Source organism: Cebus imitator, unplaced genomic scaffold (genome assembly GCF_001604975.1).
Source record: "Cebus imitator isolate Cc_AM_T3 unplaced genomic scaffold, Cebus_imitator-1.0 Scaffold112, whole genome shotgun sequence".
Lineage (NCBI taxonomy): Eukaryota > Metazoa > Chordata > Mammalia > Primates > Cebidae > Cebus > Cebus imitator.
This window is the reverse complement of record NW_016107427.1, coordinates 3,810,458-3,830,733: the sequence shown is the minus strand read 5'-3', so window position 1 is coordinate 3,830,733 and position 20,276 is coordinate 3,810,458. Positions and strand designations below refer to the sequence as shown.

The 20,276-nt window shown below is 54.2% G+C and overlaps 1 protein-coding gene across 4 annotated transcripts in view; it reads left to right on the top strand.

Annotated features, from left to right (window-relative positions):
• PDE9A (phosphodiesterase 9A) overlaps positions 1–13,877 on the top strand; it is a 108,905-nt gene extending 95,028 nt beyond the window's left edge. For all 4 annotated transcript variants that reach the window (XM_017538579.2, XM_037742048.1, XM_037742047.1 and 1 more), the window contains 9 exons: positions 1,189–1,293; positions 1,678–1,760; positions 2,288–2,444; positions 6,003–6,116; positions 7,165–7,269; positions 7,972–8,100; positions 9,996–10,091; positions 11,615–11,696; positions 13,467–13,877. In XM_017538579.2, coding sequence (XP_017394068.1) covers positions 1,189–1,293; positions 1,678–1,760; positions 2,288–2,444; positions 6,003–6,116; positions 7,165–7,269; positions 7,972–8,100; positions 9,996–10,091; positions 11,615–11,696; positions 13,467–13,480 — 885 coding nt within the window. In that variant the 3' untranslated portion in view covers positions 13,481–13,877. The remainder of the gene's footprint in view (positions 1–1,188; positions 1,294–1,677; positions 1,761–2,287; positions 2,445–6,002; positions 6,117–7,164; positions 7,270–7,971; positions 8,101–9,995; positions 10,092–11,614; positions 11,697–13,466) is intronic.
• The last annotated feature ends 6,399 nt before the right edge of the window (positions 13,878–20,276 follow it).

Genomic DNA, 20,276 nt, shown 5'->3' with positions numbered 1-20,276 from the left:
TGTGGATGTGGGGTTTATGGGGGCACATGTGTGTGAGAATGGGTGTGCATGTGTGTATCTGTGTGTGGATATGGGGTGTGTCTGTGTGTGCATGTGTATCTGTGTGGACGTGAGGTGTGTCTGTGTGCGGGGATGTGGGGTGTGTCTCTGGGTGTGTGGATGTGTGTGGATGTGGAGTGTGTGAGTGTACATGTGTGTCTGGATGTGGGGTGTGTGTGGGGGTGCATGTGTGAGGATGGGTGTGTGCATGTGTCTGTGTGTGGGTGTGGGGTGCGTGTGCCTGTGTGTATGTGTGGATGTGGGGTGTGTCTGTGTGTGTGTGCATGTGTATCTGTGTGGATGTGGGGAGCGAGTGTATGTGGGTGTGTAGGAATGAGTGTGGGTGTGTGGGGGCACATGTGTGTGAGAATGGGTGTGCATGTGTGTATCTGTGTGGATTTGGGGTATGCGTGTGTGGATGTGGGGTGTGTGAGTGTGTACGTGTGTGGCTGTGGGATGTATGGGGATGCATGTGAGGATGGGTGTGTGCATGTGTCTGTGTGTGGATGTGGGGTGTGTGTGCACATGTGTGTCTGTGGATGTGGGATGTGTGGGGGTGCATGTGTGAGGATGGGTGTGTGCATGTGTCTGGGTGTGGGTGTGGGGTGTGTGTGCCTGTGTGTCTGTATGTGTGGATGTGGGATGTGTCTGTGTGTGTATGCATGTGTATCTGTGGATATGGGGAGTGTGAGTGTAAGTGAGTGTGTAGGAATGAGTGTGGGTGTGTGCATGTGATGTCTGTATGTGTATGTTTAGCAACAGGTATTTTTAATGAAATATTGTTCAGAACAAATATTAAAAACCTATTAAAGATTTCGTGGGATTGAGGACCAGAGCCCCCTCTTGGAGTCTCCCCTCCCCCACCCCCTAACTTTGTGCCCCAATGTCCTTGACTGCAAGGTGAGAGCCCCTGGTGGGAGCTATGACCCCACACCTGCCCTGGGCACCATGGTGTGGCCCATTTGACGTTCTCAGGGTCTCTGCATCGCCTCATTGGTATCTGTGGTAAACACGGGAACGCTGTTGACCTCTGCTTGGGATGAGGTTTGGCAGAGAACGTTCAAGCCCGCGCACAGCCTTCTGGGTGGCTTGGGAGGAGAAGTGGGTGGGCCCAGGCACAGGGTGACCCCAACTCCCTGCCTCCCGCAGCTCTGTGTGCACGACAACTACAGAAACAACCCCTTCCACAACTTCCGGCACTGCTTCTGCGTGGCCCAGATGATGTACAGCATGGTCTGGCTCTGCGGTCTCCAGGTGGGTCCTGCCCGCCGCACACCCAGACCTCCACTCTCTGGGTCAGGTGGAGGCTCCTTCCGGGGAGCGGCAGCCCCCTCCCATCGAGAATGCCACAGGCATGGGGTCCTCAGCTGCTCCGCCCCTCCTAGGAAAGCACCCCTACCCATCAGTCTCCCCATGGGAGAGGCCGCTGCTAGGATTACATGAGCAAGTGTGCCCCAACCTGGTCACCCCTCCACACCGCAGGCAGGCCAGTCCTCTCCTACCACGCCGGGAGACTCCACATGGCTGCAGGGGCTTTGTCCCCTCTCCCACCTCATCACTCACCCAGTTCCACTCCCCTCACCCATCCCACTCTCCAAGTGAAGAGGGCAAACACCTATGCCCTGCTTTCCAATCCAGGAGAAGTTTTCCCAAACGGATATCCTGATCCTAATGACAGCGGCCATCTGCCACGATCTGGACCATCCCGGCTACAACAACACGTATGTACAGGGTTTTCTCTTTTTTTCCTTGTAAAAGGCACCCTCGCTACCAGAGGGAACCTATCAGCCCAACCCTCAGAGCAGTTCCCAGATGGAGCTGTCAATGGCAGCCTCCCAGCCCCAGCTCTGCCTCCACCGACACAGTTCCAGCTTCTGGACTTTGCCCGGGGCCTTGGGTCTCCCCAGAGCGGGAACCGTCAGGATTATCAGACCCCAGCCTTTCCCAGCTCTGTGCGTGCCTGGCTCCAGGCTCAGGTGCACGGCAGAGCTCTGACTGCGCCAGCGCCTTCTCCACCCCAGGCAGAAAGCAACACTGCTGTGTACGCAGGGATGGGGGCTCCGCACGCCCCTCTCAGGAACTCGCCCCTCCCTGGACAGACTCCCAGCTGGCATCTGCAGAGAAGGCAGAGAGCAGGGGCCAGAAGAGAGTGAGAAAAGAGACTGCAGAGGGACAGGAGGTGGGAGTGAGGTGTCCCTCATGGGGCGAGGGTACCTGAGCCTCCCCTCACGCTCCCCTCGCCTCCCAGGTACCAGATCAACGCCCGCACAGAGCTGGCAGTCCGCTACAATGACATCTCGCCGCTGGAGAACCACCACTGCGCCGTGGCCTTCCAGATCCTCGCCCAGCCCGAGTGCAACATCTTCTCCAGCGTCCCCCCCGATGGCTTCAAGCAGATCCGACAGGTGTGTTGGGCGAGGGCCTCCGACCGGAGAGGGGCGCATTCGTGGTGGGGGCAGAGCAGCCCCACTCTCCAGTGAATAGAGGCTCCCAGAAGCTCCTGGCCACAGCAGTGCCCTGGGGACCCAGGGGAACCCCTCTCTCCTTCCTCACCTCCAGGCCCCAGAGTGGTGCCCAAAAAAAGAGGGTACCCTCGCCATGCGCACATGTATCCCACTGACCCACACTTCCCAGCTTCTATTTAATTCAGCCTCCACTGGCCCCTTTGAGATAAACCCTTTGTCCATCTTCCAGACCAGGAAACTGAGACTTAGCGAAGGTACGTAGCTGACCAAGGAGGGGCCAGGCCCCAGACAGACACGTCTACTGCATCCAACATAGGAAAGCTGCCCACTGCCCCATAACCCCAGGTGCTGTCACCTGCCACCCACGGCCCGGTCAGCCCCCTCCCTTTTTTTTTTTTTTTTTTTTTTTTTTTTTTTTTTTTTTTTTTTTTTTTTTTCCCCCTTTTTTTTTTTTTTTTTTTTTTTTTTTTTTTTTTTTTTTTTTTGAGACAGAGTCTCTATTGCCCAGGCTGGAGTGCAGTGGTGCAATCTTGGCCCACTGCAACCTCCATCTCCCAGGTTCAAGCAGTTCTCCTGCCTCAGCCTCCTGAGCAGCTGGGATTACAGGTGTGCACCACCACACCTGGCTAATTTTCAGTATTTTGTTGTTGTGGTTTAGTTTTGTTTTTTTGAGACAGTCTTGCTCTGTCACCCAGGCTGGAGTACAGTGGCACAATCTCATCTTGGTTCGCTGCAACCTCCGCCTCCCGGGTTCAAGCAGTTCTCCTGCCTCAGCCTCCTGGGATTACAGGCACACACCACCACACCCAGCTAATTTTTGTATTTTTAGTAGAGACAGGGTTTTACCATGTTGGCCAGGATGGTCTCAAACTCCTGACCTCAGGTGATCCACCTGCCTCGGCCTCCCAATGTGCTGGGATTACAGGCGTGAGCCACTGCACCTGGCCACCTCTTCCATTTTAGATAAGAGGGCTTTCTGCCTCTGGAGGGGATGGTGCAGGGAGAATGAGGACATCTGCAGGAGAGGAAGGTGATCCGGTCCACCTGCCCCGGACAAACCCTTCCGGCTCACCGGAATCACGCCCCTTTCCACACGGGAATCCTCATCAAACCCTCACTCCCTGACATCTGCAGGGGAGGGAATAATCTCTCGGAGTGACCTCTGGGAGAAATGCAGTGCTTTGAATAGCAGCGTCCTTCAAACAAGGTCCCCCTCCGGTGAACATGACCTTATTTGGAAAAAGCGTCTGTGCATTTGTACTTGTTAAGATCCCCAGATAAGACGGGTGTAGCTTGCCCAAGGGGGCCTCAAATCCAAAGATGAGTGTCCTTGGAAGAGACAGAAGAAAAAATGGCCCAGACACAGGGAGAAGGCCATGTGAAGAGGCAGTGAGTGGCGGCTGGAGTGACGCAGCCCCAAAGCAAGGGACTCCTGGGGCCCCTAGGAGCAGGAGGAAACAAGGAAGGACCTCCCCACCCCGGAGCCTTTGGAGAGAGCAGGCCCTGCCCGCACCTGGATCTTAGTTCTGGCCTCCAGCACCATGAGAGAATGAGTTGTTGTTGTAAGCTGCCTGGTTTGTGGCACTTGGTGTGGCGGCCCCAGGACACTCGCCCGTCTTCTGCTGTTCCACCAGGCAGACCTCAGCCATTGGAAGTCTAAATGGCCTCCTTCCAGAGGCAGCTGACAAAGGCTGTCTGGACTCCAGCGCTCCCGAGAGCTGCTGAGCCTCCCTTTATCAGACAGCAGCAGCCTCCTCGACCACGGCTCTCTCATTTGTCTACGCCTCCAGGAAGTTCAAAGCTCAATGTAAAAAACTGAAGTCAGTGAAACATTTGAGGAAGTTCCGAGGAAGCAGCATGCCCCCTGGGACAGGCCCGAGGCATCATGGCCTCCTGTGAAATTGTTAAATGTCGCCATGTCCCAAAGGCAGAGCTGGCAGAACCAGGCCGAAGGTCCCTGGGATGCTGAGGTCCAAGCCTCTGCTGGCCTGTGCTGTGCCGGCCGCTGTGAGCGTGAAAGGAGAGAAGGGAACATTTCCATCTACCCATCCATCCATCCACGTGCACGGTGTGCACGGTGACGGCCTGGGAGGAGCACTACAGCTGCACCTCGGAACCCACTAGGTGCCGACGCACAGCCGTTGGGCTCATGGGCCTGTGATGACATCATCGCACAAACACACACAATTCAACAGAGACAATTTGCAGTCATTACTGAATCACCGGTTCCAGTACAGTTATATCCTCCTTATCTACAGGCTCTCTGGCCTCTCATCCAAGCTCGCCCCTCCACACCCTGCAAGCAGGTGCCCTGTGTGGCTACAATAAGACATGGTGAATCTTCGTCTGCAGTAGGTAAAGGGGCAGCCGGGAAGAGAGAACACTGTGTCTGCCTCTGCTACCCCAGTGGGGAGCTCCTACAGGGACAGAACCTGGGGAATCAAAGCAAGTGAGCACCCCTTAGTGTAGGCCTTGTCCCACCGCGCCATGTCGGAGAGCATCCCACGAGAGAAGGAGGTGGCACCTGACTGGAGGAGCAGCCACTCTGCACGTGGGATCGTCCTCATACCCAGCCACCATGGGGACACACCAGCATTGTCCTGCTTCACATGCTTCACTGACTTCAAAATATGACTCTCCTCTAGGGATAAAATTAGTTTTACCAATTTTTTTAAAATATATTTTGTCATGGAAGATTTCAGGAATAAATGCTTCACTAATAACACAATTAAATGTTTACAGGAAAATTGAATAATTCAAGATACATGTGATGCCCCCTAAATATACATTTGAAATGACCTAGTTTGATGGGTTTGGGTTTTGTATCTGATGCTTATGGTTTTATTTTCTTGAAAGAAGAAAATATACCTGGCACAGAGATGGGTTCTGTAATGCCTGTGGGATGGATGAGTGGGTGCATGGATGGATGAGTGGGCACATGGATGGATAAGTGGGCGCATGGATGGATGATGGATAGATACATGGGCGAATGGATAGGTGGATTGATGGATGGAGAAATGAATGGATGGATAAATGGAAGAAAGGAAGGATGGACAAATGGATGGACAAAGATGGTAGGATGGATGGGTGGATGAATGGAAGGACAGATGGGTGGATGGATGGATGGATAAATGAATGGATGGATGGAAGGAGGGATGGATTGATGCATGGATAGATGGATTGATGGATGGAAGGATGGATGGAAGGATGGATGGGTAGATGAATGGATGGGTGGATGAATGGATGGATGGATAAATGGATAGAAAGAAGTATGGATGGATGGATGGGTAGATGGATGGATGGAGGATGAATGGGTGAGTGGGTGGATGGATGGGTTTTGGGTGGGTGGATGGATGTGTGGACAAATGAATAGAGGGGTGATGGATGCACATATGAACCAGAATGAGGGACATATGAAATAATGTGTACACAGGAGGCACCTGTTGAACAGCTGTTGGGATGTGCCCTGTGTTAACACTGTGCTCTCTCACTATTCAGGGAATGATCACGTTAATCTTGGCCACTGACATGGCAAGGCACGCAGAAATTATGGATTCCTTCAAAGAGAAAATGGAGAATTTTGACTACAGCAATGAGGAGCACATGACCCTGGTGAGTGGGCTTGTTCTGCCTGGGTGGGCAGCCAAGCAGTGGGCTGGTTGAATGGGTCATCCATCCAGCTCACACTGGAAGCCAAGAAGCCGAAATTCTTAGTCTTGCCTTGGAACAAGGTGTCTATATATCTGGTTTTTGAGGTCGTGGCTCTTACTAGGAAAGCCCAGGGCAGGGCCTCCCTCCTGACGGAGCCTCCTTCATGGTCAGAGGGGCACTCTTCCATTCCTCCATCTCTTTTGTATTTGGAGGAAGATGCATGGGTGAAGGCCACGCATCTTTCTCTGTTTTCCAGAGAATAAAACCAGCTCTCCCATGAAGGCACAGCCCCAGCATGCTACCCTGAAAGCCCACCTCTGTGAGGGCAACTCCGACCCAGCTCCTGCTCCCCAAGCCAGCATCCCCACCAAGCATCACCCATCCATCCCACACCATAGCCCAGCACCCCTCTAAAACCAGGAAAAGGTGGCCAGAGAAGGGGCAGGGGGCCTCACCCATGAGAAGGGGCACCTAGGTTGCCCAGTGTCTGCCTTTTAGAAAGGGCAGGCCCCGGTCATTTGTGCCTGGTGCAGGTGGGACTGAGGGATGCCAGCCCTCCACAGCCTGTCATATAGCGACCGTTGGCCTAGTTCACGTGGAAATTGCTGCACCCCAGGGCCTGCCCTGTCTCCTCCTGAAGAACCCATGGTGTGCCGAACCCTGGCCAAGCTTGGAGGGAGCTCCCGTCCCCTGGGAAGATGAGCAATGCACCCACCTGGGGACCAGCAGAAAATAGGGGGTGACCAGGCATGGGGAAGTGCTTCAGGGGGCATCACCTGGGCTGGGGTGTTCAGAAAGGCTGGAAGGAGGGGACTCACACAGGACCTTGAAGGTTTGTTCTCCATTGGAGGAGGGAGCCTGTCCTCCCGAAGTCAGCCAAGCTCAGTCGCCTGGTCCAGCTTCATGGTCCTCAGTCTCTTCCTGCGGTAATGGCAAGTCCAGAGCTAAGCAGCAGCAGCAGGCCGTGTGCTACCTTCTGTTACCTAAATTCCAGAACCTCTTCTTTCAGCTGAAGATGATTTTGATAAAATGCTGTGATATCTCTAATGAGGTCCGGCCAATGGAAGTTGCAGAGCCTTGGGTGGACTGCTTATTAGAGGAATATTTTATGCAGGTAAGAGTCTTGCAGAGCAGTCAAGCCTCCAGCCACTCTTACCAGCCCAGGTAGCAAGGGTTCACGTTCAGCAGAGCACGCCAGGGTGGACCATCCACAGGTCAGCCTCCAGAAAGCCTTCACGGCACGCATACATCAGAAATGAAATCGGTTATAATTTGAGACCTGAAAGATGGTGACAACCCAGAAAAGCTAATGTGAAACTGCCACCTGTCACTGCTCATTGAGCCACTCTTAGAGGCAGGCTTGTTGAGCAAATCGCCTGAAAGTCAAGAAACAAGAACTACAGAGGCAGGAGAGAGCCCTGGGAGGACGGACCAGTAGGTCAGCTTACACAGATGGCCATGGGAAAGTCAGGGACAGAGAAACCAGGCCAGCCGAAAACAACCGCCACATATTAATACCACAGCTTGATCAACCCCGGGAGACCTCGGGAGGGTTTCCGCAGACGCTTCTGCAGTCCTGGGATACACCCAGCTCGCCTCTGCCTGTCCCTAAGCTCGGTCTTCCCACCAGACCTGTCCGCCCAGCTCTGTTTAGCGCTGGAGATGCTGCCGCCTTCTCCGTACTCTTACTGACGCACATTTGTGTGTGGCTGGGTTGGTCGCTGGTTAAGTGGCTCATCTTGTCTTTCTCTAAGAACGGTGATCTGGTTCCGGGCGTGTCTGTCTTTAATGTCGCTGTCTACTTCATTCCCTGCAGAGCGATCGCGAGAAGTCAGAAGGCCTCCCCGTCGCCCCGTTCATGGACCGAGACAAAGTGACCAAGGCTACAGCCCAGATTGGGTTCATCAAGTTCGTCCTGATCCCAATGTTTGAAACAGTGACCAAGGTGAGCGACTGTCACCACATGCCACATATGCATGCACTCAGATACATGGGCACACACATGCATGCACACACACACACACACAGGCACACATATACATGAACACAGGTACACACACATGCACACACAGGTGTGCACATACAGGGACACAGGCACACATGCACGTAGGGATGCAGGCACACATGCACACATGCAGGTATACACGTGCACATACATGCACACAGGTGCACACAGGCATGCACACACAGGCACACATGTACATAGGCACACAGGTACACACATGCACACAGGTACACACATGCACATACCCCGGTATACACACATACACAGGCACACATACAGGTAAACACAGGCACACACTCAGGTACACACAGGCACACATGCAGGCACACACAGGTACAATACATACAGGCACACACACACTAACACATAGGTACACACAGGCACACACTTGCACACACACAGGCACACACACACCAACACATAGGTACACACAGGCACACACTTGCACACACACATGCACACACAGGTGTACACAGACACACATGAACACACAGGTACACACATGCACACACATGCACACACACAGGTACACACAGGCTCACACATGCACACACACACAGGCACACAGGTACAAGGCATACAGGCACACACACCAACACACATGCAGACACACAGGTATACACAGGCACACACATGCAGACACACAGGTACACACCGGCACACACATGCACACACAGGTACACACTGGCACACACATGCACACACATAGGTACACACAGGCACATACATGCACACACACACAGGTACACACCGGCACACATGTGCACACACGGGTTTACACAGGCACACACATGAATACACACAGGTACACACCGGCACGCACATGCACACACACAGGTACACACCAGCACACACATGCACACACACAGGTACAGGCACATGCACACCGGCACACACATGCACACACACAGGTACACACAGGCACACACATGCACACACACAGGTACAGGCACACATATGCACATATACATGCACACAGGCACACCTGCGCATCCTGAGCAGCCTCTTCCCCAGCTGTCGTGGTGGCCACTGTCCCTGCCATCTACAGCCTGGCCGGTGACCCCGGCATCTTCCACTCTGTGCTGCCCTCCCTGCCTTGCCTCGCTGGGCCATGGGGGGCCCCTCAGTGCCCTTGTCCTTCACTACTGGCCTTTAGGACCCTTGAGGCAGCACCGGCTGTTGACTCTCCTGCTCCCTGCTCTGCGCCCCTGTTCAGCCTAGTCTGCACCTGTGGAGGAACCACTGTGAAGCCCCTGTCCAGGTCCCAGTCTCCACCGTACCCAGCCCCCGAGACCATGCTCGCTGCACACAGCTTGTTCCTGCCCAGCTCCTCACAGGGCCCCTGCCAAGGCCCCACCTCAAGGCACCCCCAGCATGTGCAAAACAGGTCCATCTTGTTTCCCCCGCTTCGCCCTACTGAGCCGTGGCCAGATCTGGGCTCCCAGCCTCGCACCCTCCCCTTCCCAAGCTCCGGTGTGCTCCAGGGCAGTTCTGCCCGCTCCCACCCTCTTCCTGCTCCCAGCCAGGAGGCCTGTCACCTCCTTTCCCCTGCCCTGTGTCTTTGCAAGAACCTCCCAACCTGTGCCCCCCACCCTCATCTCACGGGGGCAGGGGACACAAGACGCAGGGAGGGGACTTTCTGTAGGACTTCATGGAGGGTGAGGAGGGCCAGAGACAGAGCCACAGCACGGCGGGAACAGCCAAGCCAGCACGCGGGTTTCCAGAAGTTGGGACTGGCCCAGAGGCTTCTGTGCAGTGCACTGACACCTGTTTTTCTCTGACGTTCCCGTGGCCTTAAGAACAGGGACTCTGAATGAATCCCTTGTCTTCCACAGCTCTTCCCCATGGTTGAGGAAATCATGCTGCAGCCACTTTGGGAATCCCGAGATCGCTACGAGGAACTGAAGCGGATAGACGACGCCATGAAAGAGGTAAAACGCACGTTGAGCAGCGCCTTCCCTGTGGCAAGCAGGCACGCTGCCCTCCGCACTCCTGACTCCAGAATTTCGGATGTGCCAAGCAGGGCACTGCTGAAGGTGGCCCCATGGGCAGGAGCACATGTCCCTTCCACGAAAAAGCCTGGCTCAGTAAGATTAGGGAATGTGATCAGAGAACCAAAACTGCATTGACCGAGGGCGCATCAGGGCTCGGTGCCCTCCAGGGAGTTGACTGGCCATGCCCTTCACAAGAATCACACCATTACCCACCCCTGTGGGCACCCAGGTGTCCTTGGGTGTATCGGCCATTGTGAGAGCATCTTGGACCCCTCTGAGCACAGTGCCTGGCCCGTCCTGGCCCCAGGACTGACTTGTTCAGAGGAGACCATGGGGTAGAAAGGGGCCCTGCCCTGGCACAGGGACAAAGTGACCACCACCTGCCAGCTCCTGGGCCCAGAACATACATCACCAGCACCTCTCAGGGGCCAGGGAGCCTGGGGCTGGCTTTAGGTTGCTGTTGGATTGATATTGTTTTGGAGGAAGGGGTCAAGGTCAGGGGCTCAGGGCCCATGCAGTCTTTCCACGGATTGCCCCAGCCTTCTGCTGTCCAGCTGCCCATGATGTGGCCCCTGCCCCGCCCACCCCTGCCTCCTCCCTCCAGCGCCCCCAGGCAGCTAGAACAGTGTCACTGCTCCTGCAGGGTTTGACCTCCTGGCCTTGGCCGGTGTTGCCTCCGCCACCCCCACTCCCCACAGTGCCCTCTGTGCCATTGAAGCACTCTCCATAGCTCGTCAGTCAGGGCTCCCTAGTTCCTGTGCCCACCACCCCATCTTTTTTGCCTGGGTGCTCCTGAAGCCCATGTGGCCCACAACGCCCTGTTGAGTGCTGAGCCATTTCAGGCCTAGCCTTGTGCTAGACTCCTCTCCCTCCACTGACGGCCCCGAGCTCCCCATGCCCACCCCTCCTGGGGTGCCAGGCCAGGCACGTGGGAGATGCTCAGCAATTGCTTAGGAAAACCCAGACCAGCTGCCCTGACTTCTCTAGCTAGAGTCTCCTACTGGAAATCCACAGAAAGGTCTCTAAACCTCTGGAAAGCTGAGAGCAGTTATGCAGAGGGGCAGATGTAGCAAGAAGGCGTCCCCCACTCCAGACTCCCGCAGGAGGGCTGAAGGGGCTCCTGCCTCTCTCGTGGGCCCTTCGAAAGCCATAGCCGTGAGGCCTTGAGTCTCCAGTCCTGAGCCCCAACGCTCAGTCGGGGATACCAGTCCCTGCAGCTCTGGTGGCTGCAGCCGGGTGAGCTCCCTGTCCAGGCCCCAGATGAGGCACCAGAAGTAGTGGGACAGGGCTCACAGAGCTGCTTCTGAAGAGCCCGTGTCGGGAGTGCCTGGACGCACGGGCTGGAGACCGCAGGCCTTCACACAGCAGCATCTCCAGGCAACAGGAGCTGCTGGAAGAGAGGCAGACACTCCCCCGCTGTCTCCTGCCCCTGACTTGTCCTTTTCTGCACTCTGTTCCAGTTACAGAAGAAGACTGACAGCTTGACGTCTGGGGCCACTGAGAAGTCCATAGAGAGAAGCAGAGATGTGAAAAGCAGTGAAGGTAAGCCCGCCTTGCTGAAGCGGCATCTCAGCGTAAACGATCCTTCCCGTGCAGGACAGAAGGAAAGAGGAGAGGGAGAAAAGCCAAATTTTGGAATATCTTTAAATGAATGGAACTTTTATTCCTTGCATCCTATCATTAGAATTAGGCTCTGATGGCCGGTGGTTCACACCTTGTAAGCCCAGAACTTTGGGAGGCCAAGGTAGGCAGATCACTTGAGGTCAGGAGTTCAAGACCCAGCATGGCCAGCACGGTAAAACCCCGTCTCTACTAAAAATACAACAATTAACTGGGTGTGGTAGTGTGCACGTGTAATGGCAGCTCTGGAGGCTGAGGCAGAAGAATCACTTGAACCTGGCGGAGGGAGGTTGCAGTGAGCCGAGATTGTGCCACTGCACTCCAGCCTGGGCAGCAGCGAGACTCCATCTCAAAAGAATAAAAAGAGAGACTCTTAAAGAGGGGGAACATGCTTTAGTTAATAGAAAAACATCAATAATTAGCATATGCATCACTTATAAGAGTAAGCACTTTTTAAAAGTGCGATTGAAGTACTGAAAACTTTTCAAAAATCGCGTATTCGCTTTATACGGCTTTGAGCAGTTTCCTCTGCCCTTGTTGACCCTGGTCATTCAGCTGACAGGGAATCAGAGCAGACCTCTGCTCACCTCGTAAAAAGGCCACACTGTGCATGCCTAACAGATAATTCAAGAGATACTCAGTTCAGCAAGCATCACGGCTCAGGGCGGGCCACACCAGACATGGCTTATGAGAGGAGCAGCCACAGGCTTTGGCGTCCGGCACAGCTGGGCTTGAGTCCAGGCTTGCCAGTGACAAGCCGAGAGACGAGCACAGGTGTCTCGACCTCTCTGAACCCCAGAGCCCCCATCTCTAACCCGAGGCAGTGCTCCCACTGTCACTGCTTTTCTGGCGATTCAGCGGTCAAAGCACTAGTCATGGGAAGTGCTCAGTAAATGTTGGCATTTAATTTTTAAGTCAGTTCATATTTTTCAGTGGCTTAAAAGAGGGATCAATATTGTTTTATTTTACCTCAATGTGTTCAGCAGTATGTCTGATGGCCTCGTTCTTTTACAATGCTCTGTGTGTCGGCCGGCTGCGGTGGCTCACGCCTGTACTCCCAGCACTTTGGGAGGCTGAGGCAGGCAGATCACTTGAGGTCAGGAGTTCAAAACCAGCCTGGCTAACATGGTGAAACCCCATCGCTACTAAAAACACAAAAATTACCCAGGTGTGGTGGTGTGCACCTGTAATCCCAGCTACTCGGGAGCCAGAGGCAGGAGAATTGCAGTGAGCCAAGATTGTGCCACTGCACTCCAACCTGGGCAACAGAGCAAGACTTCGCCTCAAAAAAATAATAATGGTCTGTGTGTGATCCTGTGACGTTTGTGAGGCTGCTGGCACTTTTTGTTATTGTTGTTTTGTTTTTTCTTTTGAAATACAGTCTCGCTCTGTCAACCAGGCTGGAGTGCAGTGGTGCAATCTCGGCTCTCTACAACCTCCGCCTCCCAGCTTCAAGCAATTCTTCTTCCTCGACCTCCTGAGTAGCTGGGATTACAGCCACGTGCCACCACGCCCAGCTAATTTTTGTATTTTTAGTAGAGACGAGGTGTCACCATTTTAGTCAAGCTGGTCTTGAACTCCAGACCTTGTGATCCGCCCACCTCAGCCTCCCAAAGTGCCGGGATTACAGGCGTGAGCCACTGCAACCTAACCCTAACAAAATTAAATCAGTCACCATTTTCCTTCTTCCAGGAGACTGTACCTGAGGAAAGTGGGAACCGTGGCCACGGTTCTGGACACGCTGACGGAGCCACGCAGGATCCTTGCACAGGGAGGAGCTGCCCGGGGCACCTGGCACCACACAACCACGTTTTCTAAGAACCATTTTGTTCACTGATACAAAAAAAAGGAATTCATGACGCTGTACAGAATTTTATTTTTAAACTGTCTTTTAAATAATATATTCTTCTATGGAAAGGGGTACTGGACTTCTTCTTTGGTAGAGTTGTGTACGAAGGCTGCTTCCAGTAAGTTCTCTCGTGGAGACGAAGGACACTGTGCTTTTTCCCAGGTGTATCTTAGAGCAATTGACCAGTGTGACATGGTGCGTACGTCCCTGTAAATACAGCATTAAATGTCAGAACGGTGCCCTGAGTGCAAGGACGTGCATGGGTCCTGTGTTTCTGAGCAGAGGGGAACGTCAGTGCTATGTGCAGGGCACCTGGGGACTGAGGCAGGTTGGCCAGACTGCAGGCCATGTGTGTGGGAGCAAATGCACACGTGACCACAGGGCGACACTCACTGGGCGCACATGCCCAGGAAGGTTGGTGACTTCACATTTAAATCTTCAGACGAGGAAAAGAGACACATATATTCAGCCCATTTGAGGGCCTCTGTCTTGGGAGGAGGGATGGCCTTCCCTTCCCGCCTTTGTTTTTGTTTTTGAGAAAGAGTTTTCACTCTTGTTGCCAAGGCTGGAGTGCAATGGCAGGATCTTGGCCAACCACAGCCTCCACCTCCTGGGTTCAAGCAATTCTCCTGCCTCAGCCTCCCAAGTAGCTGGGATTACAGGCATGCGCCACCACACCCCACTAATTTTGTATTTCTAGTAGAGATGGGGTTTCACCATGATGGCCAGGCTGGCCTCAAACTCCCAACCTCAGGTGATCCTCCTGCCTCGACCTCCTAAAGTGCTGGGATTACAGGTATGAGCCACTGCACCCGGCCCCTTCCTGCCTCTGTTTCGGTAATAAGCACAGGGGACATTCTGGGTGGTGCTGTGTCCACACAGGGGACCCAGTCCCCAGCTTGTCCATAGTCCAGTTCTTGCTGCTGCTGGGACAGTTACCCACCTGAGCTCTCAGTGCGACTGCCTGCGTGCGGCGGACTCTGGAGACCCGATCTTATGAAATGCAAGGAAGAGCTGCTGGATGTGTCCCTGGGCTGCAGGCTTGTCTCCACACCAGCCCTCGAGGGGCAGCATCCCGCAGCGCTCATCCGTAAAGGCCATTTGCGTGGCCTGCGCTTTGTAAACATTTTATTTCTGGGTTGGGGCACTTTGCTCGGAGCATTTGTTCCCTCTTGTTGAATTCCAGAATATTACTTCCCACCTTCAAATAATTCATTTTTTTACCTGTAAAAATAGCCATCTTGGGCCAAGTACAGTGGCTCACGCCTGTAATTCCAGCACTTTGGGAGGCCAAGGCGGGCAGATCACAAGGTCAGGAGATCGAGACCATCCTGTGCAACATGGTGAAACCCCATCTCTACTAAAACTACAAAAAATTAGCCAGGGATGCGCGCCTGTGGTCCCAGCTACTTGGAGGCTGAGGCAGGGGAATCGCTTGAACCTGGGAGGTGGAGGTTGCAGTGAGCTGAGATTGTGCCACTGCACTCCAGCCTGGCGACAGAGCAAGACTCCGTCTCAAAAAAAAAAAAAGCCTCCCTTAGGCAAAGCCATCCGTGAGAGCTGGGAGAGGCGACCTGAGGGAACATCCCGGCCTTATCTCTCCCCAGGCGAGGCCAGGCCTGTGGTTCACCCCTTAGGAGGCACAGACAGTGAGGACGCAGCAAGGGGAGAGGGGGCCCCAAAAGGAGAGTCTGCTCCTTCCCGGAACCTCTGCCATGGAGCCTGTGCCAGCTACCTGCAGGGCCTTTCTGCCAAAGGACCCGCAGACCCAGCCACCACCATGGCCAGCCTGGGGTTGGGTCATCAAGCCCAAACCCAAGCCCTCTGACCTCAGCAGCTCACGGCCAAGGTCGAGTTAGGATTCAGCTGAGTCAGTGGGACCACAGGAGGCAGGTGGGGAATTTCCTTTTATTATTTACCTTGTAGTTTCCATATTTTCCACAACTGGCTTTCCTTTTAGGAATAAAATAAACGTGATTTTATTTTAGAGCTGGGTGTGGAAATAGCAACGTTTAACCTGCAGGGAGAAGGCCTGAGATGCAGAGGAAGCCGAGCTGCGTCCACTGGCATCAAGGCCACGCCGGACGGCGTCCCAGCTTGTTCCGTGGCTGTGACAGACAGCGCTGTGGCCGGGCAGTGGACTGGCCACAGACGCTGATTTCTCACCGTGCTGTGTCAGCTGATTCGGTGTCTGCTGAGGGTTCACAGATAGCATGGGAAAGGGCCAGCCAGCTCTTGGGGCACTCTTTTATAAAAGGGCGTAAATTCCATTCCTGAGGGGTGCACCCCCATGATGCAGTCACTGCCCAAGTGATCCACTCCTAACACCGTCCACTTGGGGTCCAGCTTCAACATCACAGATGCTCAGCCACAGCATCCGGCCGCCACCAGGAGCCAGGAGAGGCAGGAAAGACCCCACAGCAGCTGCCAGAGGAGAGGAAGGACCCTGCAGCCTCCGGAAGGACAGGAAGGACCCTGCAGCCTCCGGAAGGACAGGAAGGACCCTGCAGCCTCCGGAAGGAGTGCAGCCCTGATGACCCATAATGTCTGCCTCTGGCCCTCAGAGCTGTGAGATGAGCATCTGCTGAGGCCCATCTGGGATCGTCTGTTTTGGTCGCCTAAGGAAGCACACACAAGCGCCACTGAGTGATGATCGTCATCCTAATCCTCATCCTGACACCTGCTGGCCCTGACCCTGCCTTTCTGCAGCCCCCCACCCCCACCCGGGGCTGTTCAGGAGCCCCTCCCACAGCAAGCCCTGCGCGGCCTTCCTTGTCATCAATAACCCCTAGTGCCCCATCTGCAGAGAGGGCCACAGGCACAAAAAGCCTCTCGGGCTGGGTGCGGTGGCTCATGCCTGTCATCCCTGCACTTTGGGAGGCCGAGGCGGACGGATCACAAGGTCAGGAGTTTGAGACCAGCCTGGCCAACATGATGAAATCCCATCTTTACTGAAAATACAAAAAAATAGCTGGGCGTGGTGGCAGCTGCCTGTAATCCCAGCTGCTCGGGAGGCTGAGGCGGGAGAATTGCTTGAACCTGGGAGGTGGAGGTTGCAGTGAGCTGAGATCATGCCACAGCACTCCAGCCTGGGCAACAGAGCAGGACTCCGTCTCAAAAAGAAAAGCCTCGTGACCCACCAGGTCACAGAGCCGCCAAGTCCCCAAGCAGACCGGCAACGAGAGCCTCCCACGAAAGGCCTCCCAGCTCATCCCTGGGCAGCAATCCTGGGAGCCGCGTGGCTGGGAGACGCCGCAGAGCCGGGCACTGGGGACCAGGAGACGGAAGGGGAGGACAATGGGTATGGCTGCAGCACATCAGGTCCAAGGCACGGATGAGGACCCAGGTGGATGCCGGCAGAGAGCAGGGGCTGCCACTCGCGGAGCACATATGCTGGGCGCAAGCCAGAGGCAGCTGGCCTGTGGATGGGTGTGCGATGGTCAGTTCACACACCACCTTGACCTGGCGCAAACACGGTGTTTCTAGGAGGGTGCTCTGGAGGATGAGATGAGCCTTTGAATCGGTGAACTTGGATGAAAGCAGACTGCCCTCCTCAGCGGGCGGGCCTCATCCGCTCAGGGAAGGCCGGGCTAGACCAAGACTGACCGCCCCAGCAAAAAGGAGCCCTCCCGAATTTGGCCTTGGGCCCAAGCTGCCACGCCCACCTCTCCTTCAGCTTGTCAGCCTCACCCAGCAGATGCCAGAGGTGCCAGGCTCCACAGTCACGTGGGCCAGCTCCTTAAAATCTCTCTCTACACACTCTCACACACACACACTACACACCACACACACATTCACACTATGCGCTACGCACACACTACACACACAAACATACGCACTACACACACATTCACACACAACACACTATACACAAACACAACACATTAACACACACTACACATACTACACACACCACACACTCAGTACACACAAACAGTACACACAAGCACACTATACACACACTACACACAAACACCCACTACAAACACTACACACACTACATACACTACACATACATACATTCACACAAAAACACTATACACACTACATGTTCACTGACACAAGCATGTACACTACACACATGCTCACACTACACACACTACACAAACACACCTGTATAGCACAAACATACACAAACACACCCAAACTGCACACACACACACAGTACACACACATTACACACACACTACACACACCACATTCACACACACTACACATACCGCACACACACCACTTTACACACAAACACACTACACATTCACAGGTGCTACACACACTACACACTCATGCACGCTACACACAAATGCACACTACACACACTGCATACATACTACACACACAAACACATTACACATTAAAACAAACTACACATACTCAAGCACACATACACACAGTGCACACACGTGGACATGCACACACACACACACGCACACATCCTGTCAGGCTGCTTCTCTGGGGAGCCCTGGCCAGGACAGCACAGGCACCCGAAGGGCGGGGCTAGAGCCAGGCGGGGAGTGAGGCTCAGACTTAGCGGGGACCAGGCCTCCCTCGTGCACCCCAGGGATGTTTCGGAAGGGCCCACTGCACCAAGAGATGGGGACAAGGAGGCCGTGGCCTGAGACGCTCCAGGAACAGCAGGAGAGGGTGTGGGAGGAGAAGGTCACCAGGAGAGCTCCTCAGTGGGTGCTCTCCGTGCGTGTGGCCAGCGACCAAGGCCACAGAAGGGACCCTACCTGAGGAACTCAAAAGAAAGGGGCAGAGAGGGTCTGCTGGGTCTCCGCTGGGATGAACCTTCCTCCAGGAAGCCTCCCCTGACCGCCCTGTCTGTCACTGTATTCCCAGTGCCAGCACAGGGCCTGGTGTGGGGCCAGGGTCCCAAATGACCCAAGAGAGGCCACAGGGGGCCAGGGTGCCAATCAGAGGCACTGTCTGGGCTGATGCCTTTCCCTTTCCCCCTCCAGCTACCAAGGGAGGAAGGCGGGCTCCTCCACCCACTCATGTGTGAACTGGAGAGGGAGGAAGGAGGCGGTGCTGGCCTCCTCTAGCTTGAGCCCAAGCTCCAGTGGCACTGGGGGACACTCAAGGTCACAGCCTGGGGTGGACGGAGCCCTTTACTGCATTGGAAAAGCAGATGAGGAACCATTGCCTCTTTAGAAAATAGTAACTGGGCCAGGTGTGGAGGCCCACAACTAATCCCAACACTGTAGGAGGCTGAGGTGGGAGGGTCACTGGAACACAGGAGGTTGAGAGTTTGAGACCAACATAGTAACAAAATGAGATCACATCTCTAAGAAAAAAAAAGGTAAGAACTAGAGAGTCAGAAATGTCATCTCTTTCTTTCTTTTCTTCTCCTTCCTTTCTCTTTATTTTTGAGACAGAGTCTTACTCTGTCGCCTGGGCTGGACTGGAGTTCAGTGGCACGATCTCGGCTCACTGCAAGCTTTGCCTCCCGGGTTCAAGAGATTATCCTGCCTCGGTGTCCCGAGCAGCTGGGACTGGAGGCCCCTGCCACTACACCAGCACCAGGCGAATTTTTTTGTATTTTTTTTAGAGACGGGACTTCACCATGTTGGACAGGCTGGTCTTGAACTCCTGACCTCGTGATTCGCCTGCCTCGGCCTCCCAAAGTGCTGGGATTACAGGCATGAGCCACCGCACCTGGCCCTTCATTTTCCTTTTTATAATCTTTTATTTATTCCCCATTGCTACGGACTGAATATATCTCCCCAAAATTCACATGCTGAAACCTTAACCCCCAATGCGATGGGGTTTGGAGATGAGCTTTCAGGAGGTGGTCAGGGTTAGGTGAGGTCATAAGTGCAAGGCCCTCCTGGTGGGATCAGTGAGTGCCCTTGTGAAAACAGAGACACCGGAGAGCTCCCTGTTCCTCTCTGAACGCATGCCCCAAGCAAAGGCCACGTGGGACACAGCGTGAAGGCGGCAGTTGCAAGCCAGGAGAGAGCCCGCTCCTGGAGCTGGCTCGGCTAGGGCCTTGATCTTGGATTTCCAGCCTCCAGAGCACTGAAAAATAAATTCCTGTTGTTTCGGCCACCCAGACTGCAGTATTTTGTTATGGCAGCCCTAGCAGACGAATACACCCACCTACTTCCAAAAAGGATTTGAGACAGCTCTCAAAAAAAAGACACATAATGCAAACTTTACAGCCGATGTAACCGGTCAAAACAGCTCGGGACACCACACCCTTGCTGTGCACTTTATTTACCATTACATCTGATCTGGTCTCTGACCTTCCCACTCCAGAGCCTGTGCCCTTCACCATGACGCCAAACTGGAAAAATAAAGCCCACTAATGCAGTGCGTGGCATAAGTCCCCTTGTTATGGGCTGAACTGGATGGAGTAAGAGACAGTCAGTGGGGAGTGACTATGAGCTTATAAACAAGACACAGAGTCAGTTATGACGGAAAAGCTGGCTTAAAGAGAGTTAGTGCAAAGGAGGTTAAAACCCAGCTCTGAGTTTCCTGGAAGCCAGAGTGAAAAATGAAAAAATGATGAATTGCCTAGTCCTAATTTTCTAATACAAAGAAGCAAACCATAGGCCGGGCGCGGTGGCTCATGCCTGTAATCCCAGCACTTTGGGAGGCCGAGGCGGGTGGATCACAAGGTCAAGAGATCGAGACCATCCTGGTCAACA